The sequence below is a fragment of the Vigna unguiculata genome, chromosome 1 (assembly GCF_004118075.2).
Source record: "Vigna unguiculata cultivar IT97K-499-35 chromosome 1, ASM411807v1, whole genome shotgun sequence".
Lineage (NCBI taxonomy): Eukaryota > Viridiplantae > Streptophyta > Magnoliopsida > Fabales > Fabaceae > Vigna > Vigna unguiculata.
The window spans coordinates 28,999,894-29,012,820 of NC_040279.1; the positions used below are offsets into that span (position 1 = coordinate 28,999,894).

Genomic DNA, 12,927 nt, shown 5'->3' on the forward strand with positions numbered 1-12,927 from the left:
AAACAGAGAAAAAAAAAACATAAGAAACGGAGTTAAATCAGTGACAAACCTTTTCAGCAATTGGAAAAGAAAGATTAAATGGAATTGGACCTCCACCACCACCACCACTCAATAAAGGATTAAAGTGAGAAGTTGAAAGGGTCAGCGATTGCTGATCAGGATGTGGCTTGAGCTTAAGAAATAGAAGACCAACAAACAGGAAGAGAGTAGGAATCATTAGTTGGAAAATAATTGTTTTGTGATCTCTGCGAGCAGATATTGCCCTTTTAATGAATAAGGCTTTAAAATGCTGCCAAAATGTTGACCTAGTAATGAGACAACAACTGCAGCAATGCATACCCAAGAAGTTGATAAAACTAAAAAATGTAGCAAAAGTTAACCGACAAGCTCTTCCCAACATGGTAGACATCAAACCCGGAATCCTCTTATAATTTCCAAGAATTTTAAGACAACTTATTTTTGTGGAAGCATCCTCATTAGTAGGAAGTGAAGCCACAGAGTCTGATATCAGAGAATGGTTATTTTCTTCAAAGCATTCAACCTCATCAGCATCACATCCTGCAACTCTTAAAAATACCTCCTCCAGGGTTGTTACAGATATGCCATAGCTTTCAATACCAATATTGTCTTTTTCACTTTTACCACTCAATTCCATGTTCGAAACTGGTTTTTTCATGCATCCTTCAATTTCCCTAAACATCCTCTCAAAGGCTGATGAGGATGCCATTGGAAGCCTGAAAGAAATCTCAGTTCCAACCTGGAAATGTGTTGAGTAAGGATAAAATGGAATCAACAATCATAATCTCATATACAACTAGAAGTGAGATAGACAATTAAATTCTTCACAAAAAATTAAGGGAAAAGAAAATCAGGGCTTTGGATACTGTTAAACATGAACTCACCAATATTTACACAATCAATTATCATGTTCATCCTGTTCAAGTCAAAAAGTTATGATTCTTCTCATGAACTATATAACATGTAGAAAAAGTAGGCAAGTGAGCATTCATCAACTTCTATTTATTCCTATTAAATGAATAAGACCATGTTCCTCTCCATGCATGGCATTATGCCCCACCAATGCTCCCTTGCCCTTTTCTCTAACTGACTAAAAAATGCATTTAGGACACTGAGAGCCCCTTCATCTATAGAAGAAGGGATCCTGAGAATAGGTAAAAAGTAGTTTCAGATAGATTTTACATAAACTCTTCAAGTAGAAGCTTTTTCACATTTTATTACAATTTAAACTTGAAAGTTAAAAGAGTGCTTATTACAGCTTGAGAAGAAGCTCTTCGCCTTACAAATATATAGCAACAATATAGCATATGTTCATGACTCTTAAGGATTTAGATCTGATACAGCAATCTACTATCACAACTAAGGAAGTGACTGAGACAAAGAAAGAAAAAATTGATATTATTGTTAAATGTAACAAAATATATGGGCCTTTGTCCATCTCTTTGTATCTTCTTTGTATTTGAGACACTTATATATGGGCCTTTGTCCATCTCTTTGTATCTTCCTTGTATTCGAGACACTTATATATATACAATGTTCCTCTGTTGGAATACATAGATTTTACAAGAACAACTTAACAAGAATGACAATATTTTAAAGCCGTGCACTATGTATATGATGAGTTGGTGTTCGTTAGAACAAAATATTCAAATTTTCAAAAGGAATATTTGAATCTGGATCTAATGTAAGGTAAAATAATCGTCGTTGCCACATTGCTATACTCAAACAATTTTTTTCTGAAGGTATTTTTCTAGTACACTAGAGACATGAATACCAACAAGGCTAACCTATGATATTTTTATTTTAGAAGAACCGACCTCTTGATTAAAATAAACTTCCTTCATTAGCACCCACGTACTCACTACAGAGAGGGAAGATCGATACTCACGCACATTAACATTAACATTAACATTGACACATGAATACATGTATGATGTTGACATTAACGGGTATCTCAATGAATAATACTGAGGAAAGTACCTCGCTTACACATGTTGCATTTGGAACATGACGGTATACTATATCACTAGCAATGGATGCCGTGGGAGCTGACTGAAAGCACAAGACAGAAAGAAATACAAATGAAAACAACTAAAGCCTTTCAATTGTGAACCATCAGATACTAGAGGAATTAGAGTATGTAAGTGAACAAACCTTCACAAGGGTTAGAGTATAACCAACTCCATAATAATGCTTCAAGAAAAGGGAACTGCCAACAGATCAAACAAGTACTTGAACTATGTAAGAAAACAAACAATTATTTTATTAATAAAAACCACACCAATTACATTCTCATCACACCTTTATGTTTAATAATAAATCTTTGTAAAATAAGAAATTAAAAATATGTCGAAATGAATAGGACGGTTTATGAAGATATTTTCTCATATTATGGAGATATTGAAGATATTTTATTCTAAACTGGTACTTATAACATTCCTCCTAAAGTTGCCAAATAAATATCTATCATTCCCAACTTTCTTGGAAGCTGCCCAGGAGAAGCCCTGTATTGAAAATGTCCACTATCTAAAATCCTGTAGGAAGACGGGTTGTAACCACAAGACCTCTGTCAAGAGTATCATTAATGAAGTGTTTATTAATTTAAATATGTTGGTATGCTTCTAACATTCATAAGCTATAAATGTATTAGTGTTATGTCTAAGTCAGTTTTTATTTCTATTTCATTTTGTAGTAGCCGTGCCATTTCATCACTGCTCTGTACTCCTTATTTTCAGTTGTTTGTAGTTATTCAGTTTAAGAGGTTACCCTGTTTTGAAACCATCAGTAACAGTTTTGTAACCGTTTGTAACTGTCTTTTCTTTTCTGCCTATTTGTTCTAATGTGTACAAAACGTGTAAAGTACTTTTTCAGTGACAATATGCTACACTAATTTTCAGTACGTTCACCCAGTCACAAGACTACTTATTCATATATTCAGATTATGCCTTTTCCTTTTATGGTCAAACTCTAATAGAATGAAATGGAAAAACTTATTGCTAACTTAAAGGGTAAATACACTAAACTTAATCAAAAGGAAAATAGCCTCCCTAAAACTTAGAAACTAAAAAAAGAACACTAATGCTTCTGAACTTAGCTGCCCAACACCCCAACATCTGGAGAAAATGCGCGGGGCAGGGCACACAAACCTACACCATGCCATTGATATGTCAAGAAAACCTGTCTAGGAGATAAAGCATTTAACAAGTATTACTTAGATTTCCAAATGGACTTGCCAAGAGTAAACTCTCTAGCAGGAATTATTACAAAATTACAATACCAGGAATCCTTCAGAATAGCACCAAGGCATAACAATATGTAAGAAAAAGTGGAAATGAAATTAACCTTCCACAGCATTTCAGAGAGCCATTGGCCATGATCGCTATCCGGTCACCTAATTCATCCGCTTCATCCATAGAATGTGTAGTTAGCAAAATTATCCTGCCCTTCTTAATTTTTTTTATTAGCTGCCAAGTCAAGCGCATTGAGTATGGATCCATTCCACTAGTAGGTTCATCAAGGACTATAACCTGTCCAGTAAATCATCCAAAAGATTCCATGCAGTTTTGTTCAACACATTAATATAAGAATGTGCTGTCGATGTTAATCCTACCTTACTGTTGCCAATCAATGCAATTCCAAGAGACAATTTCCTCTTCATGCCACCAGAAAGAGTTCTCACAATACTGTTGATTTTATCAGCCATGCCCACCTGTTTATGGAATAATGTTATCTAAAATTCTGTGATGATTGGATTGTTTTGCAAGTTAACAATGACAATGCAGTGTTAGTTATTGGTAAGTTTTCAGGCTTTCATGATTTGCTGGTCTATGATGTCTCAGTTATCCCCCACCCATGGACCCTGAATTCAGGTCATAACAAAGACACATACAAAATAGGAATGCCCGGAAGCTTTCCTTGATTAGTAAACAAGCTGAAACCTAAACACTATTTAATATTTTGCATGTGCAATCAGGCATAAGTAAATACACATTTATATAACAATATCTTTTATACTTATATTTTACAAACTATTTATAGCAAGGAAAATGCTTATTACATACCCAAGACTTGGAAAAATAAGATTATAAGAGTAACAATATCTACATCATCAACTACATAAGTTTTACCAATTCAACTCCGTATAAATCATCAATAAGCCTTTCTCAATCATACTTATTGTCGGAGATTAAACCTCAGTCAGGCCTTCGACCCTAGATTTTCAATCCTAGTTATATATACAAATGTGTGTGTGTAAATTTAAATAAAGTAAAAATATCATTTAATTATTACATTTTAACAAAAACATTCTATTCCTTTTTAGTTACCAATATAGTGATTAGTGTATTTATTTATCATTTCTACATCAATTGAAAGACAATTTAAATGTCTTTCTAGTAGTTTTTCCTTCACAACGTTCTCAATAGTTTTTCATACTGATTTAAGAATTAAATATACTTTTTAAACTTCCTAATGGATAAAATTATGGAAATAAGGGATTACCCAATAAAAAATTCTAATATCTCTCTATAATAATTAGGAAAAATATCCATTGAATCTACACATTCTTTTCAGCTGATTTTAGCCCCCGTACTTTCTACATCTTGGTTCCACCTCGTTTCTATTCAGTAACTGTTTCGTCAGCTGTCTTTTCTATTTTGCTCAATGAATATTTTCTGATCTTTATATACAGAGAATAGTCAGTAAGTCATTGTATTCTTATCATTCAAGGAACTAATATATTTTTCTTTCTGCTCAAATACTTATGGGTGTTTGTTGTAAAAACAGCTGTTAAAACTTGTAATTACTCAACTTACCTCATCAGCCATATTAATAACAGCATTGTCCAACAAGTGTTCCTCCACTCCCTTTAATATGGCAAATAGTTCTAAATGTTCTCTAACCTGGGTAAATTCAATGAAAGATTTCAGCATATAATACATTCTAAAGTTGAAAAGGCAATTTTAGCAAAAAAATAAAACAAAAGTAGCATTGCAATCCAATCATGCATCCGTTAGAAAGGTGTGGATGCACAATTATCGGGGAAGTAAGACCCCCTAAAACCTGTTACACAAGCTGCAATGGACCTACTAATTTGCGGCAACAACGGTAAGATTTTCGGAAATTGGAGTGTTTAATGTTTACTATCTTTCCAGTAGTTTAGTTGATGTTAAGTATAGTTCAATGTATCTTACGAAGTTGGGACTTTTTAACTGTTCTCTTGAAAATAGTACCTGTTATTTATTACCCTTGCAATCACTCTTGCTAAAAATAAGTCAATCTAGTGAGCGGAAAATACTAAAGCACATTCAGAAAATTTCCTCTCACATTTTCTCCAAAGGACCTATGCAACATATACATGGAATTGATAAATATAGCATGTAATATACATAAAAAAGACATAGTAACAAATAAAATAATTAAAGAAAAAGTTACACTTATTTCCTAAAATGTACCAAACCCAATTAGTTTAAGATAATATTTTTCTTCCAATTGGCTTCAGAAAATGCACTGAAAAACCACTCTATACTTTTTGGAACTATGTCTCATTTTACAACTTATCCCTTACCCATGAAACATTTATTCCAGATCCAAACTGTATTTCAATTTCCACAAATGTTTTTTGAGGCATTTTCTGATAAAAATCAGAAACAAGCTATGCAAGAGATAGAGGCAGGAAGTTGTGATGCCTTAATTAGGCTTAATTACGTTTAGTTCTTGAAATATAGGATAATTTTAGCTTTGATCGCCCAAATTCAAAAAGGTTTTTTAGTTCCTCAAAATTGAAAAAATATGATTTTAGTACCTAAACATTTAATTTGAGACTTGTTAGATATTGTTAAGATATTGTCAATCACAATATCAAACAATATCTTCTATTTATTTTCAGTTACTCTTGTACCTCTCTCTATTATAAATAGATTACCCTATGTGTGGTTTATACACAAGGGAGATTAATATCAAACCCTATTTTCTTTATTCTCAACATGGTATCTAGAGCTTAAGGTATTTTTTTCGTCGCCGCTGTCGCTGCCTCTGCCGCCGCCAGAGTGCTAGTTCTGATCGGCAACCTTGAAGCCGCGCCTCCTCCATGGCGTCTTCCGCTGCCTCTTCCAATTCTGAAATCTCTTCTGGTGTGTCTGACCCATCCATCTACACTAACTATGTTAATGTACACTTATCCACTGACAAGTTAACTGGCCCTAATTATGCCACATGGTCATCCGACGGCCGATTATGGCTAAAGAGTCAGAGGTATCTTGATCATCTTGTCCCGAAAGCACCTACTCTATCTCCTGCTGAGAACGACCGTTGGGAAACCATTGATGCTCAATTATGTGTGATTCTCAAGGGTACTCTTGATCCTTCGTTAAAGCAACTTTTTCGTTCCTACGAAACATGTGCTAAAATATAGGAGCATGCCAAGTTATTATACACCAATGATACTCAACGTCTCTATGGTATCTGTTCCAAATTTGCAAATCTTATTTCCTCTAAACATCAAGACTCTATGACTGATTATATGGGCAAAATTCATGATCTTTTTCATGAGTTATTGCCTCCTTCCCCCGACCCTGCCACGGAGATCGAACAACGCTCAAAGTTCTTCATGCTCGAAACAATACACGGGCTTGCTGATAAATATTCACATATTCGTGATCAAATTTTGCGTTCCCCGATTGTCCCCACCTTGACTTCAACCTGCTCTACTCTTTTGCGTGTACCAGAACAACCCAACACTGATACACCTGCTTCTGTTGATAATTCTTTTGCGTTGGCATCTCATCGTGATGACCGGACTCGCCTTCGCACATAGGGAAAAGGGCATCCTAAGTGTGAACATTGTGACAAGCTCGGTCACAAGATTGACAAGTGTTATGCATTACATGAGTGTGAACATTGTGGCAAGCCAGGTCACAAGATTGACAGGTGTTATGCTTTGCATGGTCATCCTCCTCTCTCTGCTGCAGCTGTTCAGACCAACCTTTCCCCACCTTCATCTACTGGGGATCCTCCTTCTGTTCCATCTGATACACCTGCTATGTTCAACAAATTTCTCAAATGGTATAAGGATCAAGAGTCTTCTAGTTCCACTACATCTGTCGCTCACACAGGTACATCTTTTGTTGGTCTGACTCAATCTTCTTCTCCTGGTCCTTGGGTTTTCGATTCCGGAGCCACTGATCATATTAATGGTAACAAATCTTTGTTCTCTTCTCCTAATCATTTACCTTCTGTTACACTGGCTGATGGTTCTAGAGTCTCGTCTCATGGTGTTGGCACTGTTAAACTTTTCCCTTCTTTAACCATTGATAAGGTTCTTTATGTCCCTGGGTCTCCTTTTAACCTGTTGTCCATCAGCCGTCTAACTCGTTCTCTTGATTGTGTTGTTTCTTTTACCAAATTTATTTGTGCAGTGACAATGGCTTTGAAAGAATGAGAAAAATATTCACAGCCATTATCACATCCTTTGCCAATCACTTGTTTCGAACTCCGGTTCTGTAAACACACATAATTGTTGGTAAAAGAAACAACACAATTAAGAGAACGAGTTAGACGACTGATGGACAACAGGTTAAAAGGAGACCCAGGGACATAAAGAACCTTATCAATGGTTAAAGAAGGGAAAAGTTTAACAGTGCCAACACCATGAGACGAAACTCTAGAACCATCAGCCAGTGTAACAGAAAGTAAATGATTAAGAGAAGATAAAGAAGAGAACAAAGATTTGTTACCATTAATATGATCAGTGGCTCCTAAATCGAAAACCCAAGGACCAGGAGAAGACTGAGTCAGACCAAGTAAAGATGTACCTGTCTGAGCGACAGATGCAGTGGAACTAGAAGACTCTTTATCCTTATACCATTTGAGAAATTTGTTGAACATAGCAGGTGTATCAGATGGAACAGAAGGAGGAGGATCCCCAGTAGACAAAGGTGGGGAAAGGTTGGTCTGAATAGCTGCAGCAGAGCGAGGAGGACAACCATGCAAAGCATAACACCTGTCAATCTTGTGACCTGGCTTGCCACAATGTTCACACTCATGTAATGCATAACACTTGTCAATCTTGTGACCCAGCTTGTCACAATGTTCACACTTAGGACGCCCTTTTCCCTATTTGCGAGGGCGAGTCCGGTCATCACGATGAGATGCCAACGTAGAAGAATCATCAACAAAAGCAGGTGTATCAGTGTTGGGTTGTTCTGGTACACACAAAAGAGTAGAGCAGGTTGAAGTGAAGGTGGGGACAGCCGGGGAACCCAAAATTTGATCACGAATATGTGAATATTTATCAGCAAGCCCGTGTAATGCTTCGAGCATGAAGAACTTTGAGCGTTGTTCGATCTACATGGAAGGGTCGGGGGAAGGAGGCAATAACTCATCGAACTCATGAAAAAGAGCATAAATTTTGCCCATATAATCAGTCATAGAGGCTTGATGCTTAGAGGAAATAAGATCTGCAGATTTAGAACATAAACCATAGCGACGTTGAGTATCATTGGTGTAGAATAACTTGGCATGCTCCCAGATTTAAGCACATGTTTCGTAGGAACGAAAAAGTTATTTTAACGAAGGATCAAGAGTACCCTTGAGAACCACACATAATTGAGCATCAATGGTTTCCCAACGATCGTTCTCAGCAAGAGTGAGAGTAGGTGCTTTCGGGACAAGATGATCAAGATACCTCTAACTCTTAAGCCATAATCGGACATGGGATGACCATGTGGCATAATTAGGGTCAGTTAACTTGTCAATCGATAAGTGGACATTAACATAGTTAGTGTAGATGGACGGGTCAGACACACCAAATGAGATTTCCGAAATGGAAGAGGCAGCGGAAGACACCATGGAGGAACTGGAAGAGGCACGGCTTCAAATGGGCGTGAGGCAACGTTGCTACTCCGATGGTGATGATTCTGGCGGCATTGAGGTCGCCTGGCCTAGATGATCAGAACCGTATGGTCGCCGGTCGGAACTGAAACTCTGACGACGGCGGCAGTGGTGGCGGTTGCAGCATCAAGGGGAACGAAAAAAATGCCAAAAAATACCTTAAGTTCTAGATATCATGTTGAGAAGAAAGAAAATAAGGTTTGAGATTAATCTCCCTTGTGTATAAACCACACATAGGATAATCTATTTATAATAGAGAGAGGTACAATTAAAAAAAGTAACTGAAAATAAATAGAGTAAATAGAAGATATTGTTTGATATTGTGATTAACAATATCAAACAATATCTAACAACAATCATCATCACAGCTACACGATAATTGAGATGCAATTAACAATGGCTGAAAATCCCACCAAAATGAAACAAAAAAAGTACTATAAAATATTGAGGATATGAATATGAATCAGCCTTTTAGAACAATACAGGCAATTAGTTATAGAAAAAGGACAATGATTAATAATTAGAAGTTAGAACTACCATCCAACAAATACGTATATTGCAGGAAATAAGTAATCACAATACAGAGAATAAAAAAAATAAAAGCATACTTCTACTTACTGTTAATTCAGGAAAGAGTATATCATGTTGTGGGCAGACACCCAAAACCTTCCGTATCTCATCCTACAACACAAGATGATTGCATTTTGAATGAACACAAGCTAAGAGCACGTGGTCAGCAAGAAAGAAGAAGTAACAAAACAAAGTCAGAAAGAGGATATCGATGCATTTATAACAGAGTACAGTTTTTTATTGTTTCTGTTGCAATTGACAATATTCAGTTTCAGTTATTATTATGTTGATACCTTGTATGTGATATCTGTTCAAAGATTTATTCTGATATCAATACAGGTTTAGCTTCTGTTTCAGATCAAATCTTCTATTTTCTCAGCTTTCCATTTACTTTCTAGTTTTCTCAGCTTTAATGTACTCAGACAAGCCTCATATCCCTGAAACTGTGGTTCGGAATTCCCACTCACATTAGCTCATCACAACATAAGGACTAAAGTAAAAAATATATGAACCCTACTAATGAGTAGATAGATTAACTGGTTTTTATTATTCCACCTTTATCTGTAGAAGGTAATGTCAATCATCAACAACACAGTCTTATCCAAATAGTTGAGGTTGGCTGCATGATTCGACAACGTCACTCAGCTTGGTTAAACATCAACTCTTCAGAGATATTAATTATGAGATCTAAACAACTTCCTCTATTGTCCTTCTGGGTCTCCATCTCCCCTTTTTCAAAGGTCTAAAAACTATACAATCCAATCTCATTGGTGCTGCCAGTGTGGCCTTCTTAGTACATATCTGACTCCAAATCACTTTAACTAATTCTCTGACATTTTTTCCTAAGTCAGTGCTACATCTATATCTCCTCAAACACAATCATTTCATATGCTTTTTTTATTGTTTAGCCACACATCCACCTAAGCATTCTTATTTCAGCTACTCCACCTTTATCATGTTATCCCTCTAAAGCCTAACATTCACTACCAAAGTTTGCTTCAAGTAAATACTGTCCATGAAATATATCAGGGCTATCTTATTTGTCTTAGCACGCATTTAAATTAGCATATTGTGTGTTCTCTAATGTTTATAATAAAACACTATAGAGAGAACTTTTGTCAGAAAAGCCCATATCGTCAAAACGTTTTTAGTAAATAAACATGCACTACCATTACTATGCTATCTACAACCGGACTAAGTTGACATATAACTGTTATTTAGGTTGAATTTAGAAGTCAATCTAAACATGACATGCAATTAAATTCTGCATATGAAATTAAAAGCTTGAAGTTATGTCATTTGTTGTAAGTAGAATACTAAATGCATTACTAGAAATTGGTAGAATATTAAATATATTACTAGAAGCTAATAGAAGTTGTTAGAAAGTTCTAGAGATCTCTTTGTAATTATTACTTTAGGATTGGAGTTCTCTATATAATATATATAGAGACTGATGTACTGTTTCAAATGAATTAATTCTTGAATAAAAATCTTCTTTCATTCATAATTCTTCCAAGTTCATTCATACATGTGTATCTGCTCCCTCATAGTTGATAGTGTTAGGACACTGAGTTTGGGCTAAAGCCCAACAACTAAGCTCAACAGGGGAGGGGTTTCACCCAGATAACTTCCCTCCGCACCCCAAAAAATTTCAACATACCCAGATTACACTTTTTCTATCATATGGCAATGGACTAGCCACACCATTGTTGGTTTTTGCTGAGGTTGGTGGGAAGAGCTCGCAGAGGAGGGGAGGTGTTGACAGGTAGATTTTGACACACTGTTTGATCTGAATTGAAGATCATAAAGCCAGAAGGCAAGTAGATCTTGAGTTCTGGTTTTTTGTTCCAGGCAGCATGGGGTTTTGGTTCGGAGTTCATCCCACATTGTGCAATCCAAAAATGTTTCAAATTGTACAATCTAGAAGTCAAAAGTAGTTACTTCTATAATGCACAATCTGGAAGTCAAAATTGTGTTCCAGATTGCACGATCTGAAACACATTTGTTTAGGTCAACTTTTACTTCCACTTAGTTTATTGTGTTTCTTATTGGAGGAAGTGTAATTCCATGGAATAGCAAGCAGATTGTTGTTGGATCAAATACAGAAATAGAGCATTGTACTATGGTTCATACTACCAGGGAACTTGCTTGTGATAATCAATCAGCTTTGTACCTTTATTCAAACCCAAACTTCCATTACCAAAATAAACAATAGAAATTTTGTCATAGAAAAGATTCTTTCGAACACCGAGGATACTTATTCTGTGAGTTCCAAGGATTAATTATTAGATAACTTAATCAAGGTCTTACAAGGTCCTACCTACAACTGCATACATATATAACAAGTTGGATGTATATAATATATAATGTACAACTTGAGGGGGAGTGATGGTTGTGTTTGTAATTATATGCTATTCTGTCCTTCTATTCTTTCATATGTTTTCATAGTGTCCATAAACAGTTTAGCCTGTTATTGACTCTAAAACCCTAACCATTAGGAAATTCATTCTGTTTCACGTAATATATTTGTATTAGTGTTATCAAATATAGGCTATTGTCATGCCATGGCTGAGTTATAGCTTACCACCACAATATGGCAGAGGCAATGAAGGTTTTCCATTGCAACCCATTGCAGCTGCTTTGGGTGTCACAGAACAAATATGCAGGAAGTTGAGGAGTGGTAGCACGACACTTGCTTTCAAAATGAAGGAAATGAAGGAGGAGAAGCCTCCTAACCCGAGGATGTGAAACCCTAATCTTCTCTCTTTTCTTACTAATTCTCCTCGAGGAATAAACCTAGTCAGCCCAAGTGCTTTTCTTTTCTTTTTGAAGGAGTTGGGCTATCCAACCTATCCAAACCAAACATTACAACAGAATATTAACCTAGGGTACCTACCCACATTACAGCAGCCTCTATTGTTAATGTTATTGTCTTCCAAATTCCTTTTCATTCAGCACCACCCACCCTTCCTAATTCTTTTTTCTTCTTTTCCACTCAAATTATTTTCTGAAAAAATTTATCACCCATTTTCCAGCAACACAATGGTCATTGATATTTTCTAGACATGATATTATTATTAATTATGGTGGTCTTCTATTATTATCACATTACAATTATATTTCCGCATTGTTTTGAATTATCTATGTGTATATGTTGTACATTGTTTTTGTCCACAATGCTTCTGCTATAACCCTTTACGGCTTCCAATATGTTTTCAAAAATGATTTTTGGGTCCCTAATATTTTCAGTTATCTGATATCCGTAACACTTTGGTACACACAACTCAAATCCCAATTCAGATCATCCAATTGACACATACACACTACATTAAATTACCATTGCTATGACACAAGACTGTAATTACTTAATAGTCTACTAAATTGCTCAAGACATACTATTTAGGACTAAGAGCTCACAAGAGACTATGTAGCACATGACTTAAAACTTAC

At 35.8% G+C, this 12,927-nt stretch overlaps 1 protein-coding gene across 3 annotated transcripts in view; it reads right to left on the reverse strand.

Annotated features, from left to right (window-relative positions):
* The window catches only part of LOC114184876 (ABC transporter A family member 1), a 64,546-nt gene that overhangs the window by 27,328 nt on the left and 24,291 nt on the right, over positions 1 to 12,927 (reverse strand). For all 3 annotated transcript variants that reach the window (XM_028072263.1, XM_028072268.1, XM_028072254.1), the window contains exons 15-21: positions 9,526 to 9,588; positions 4,833 to 4,919; positions 3,629 to 3,727; positions 3,361 to 3,545; positions 2,173 to 2,227; positions 1,999 to 2,070; positions 50 to 757 (exon numbers count right to left, since the gene is read on the reverse strand). In XM_028072263.1, coding sequence (XP_027928064.1) covers positions 50 to 757; positions 1,999 to 2,070; positions 2,173 to 2,227; positions 3,361 to 3,545; positions 3,629 to 3,727; positions 4,833 to 4,919; positions 9,526 to 9,588 — 1,269 coding nt within the window. The remainder of the gene's footprint in view (positions 1 to 49; positions 758 to 1,998; positions 2,071 to 2,172; positions 2,228 to 3,360; positions 3,546 to 3,628; positions 3,728 to 4,832; positions 4,920 to 9,525; positions 9,589 to 12,927) is intronic.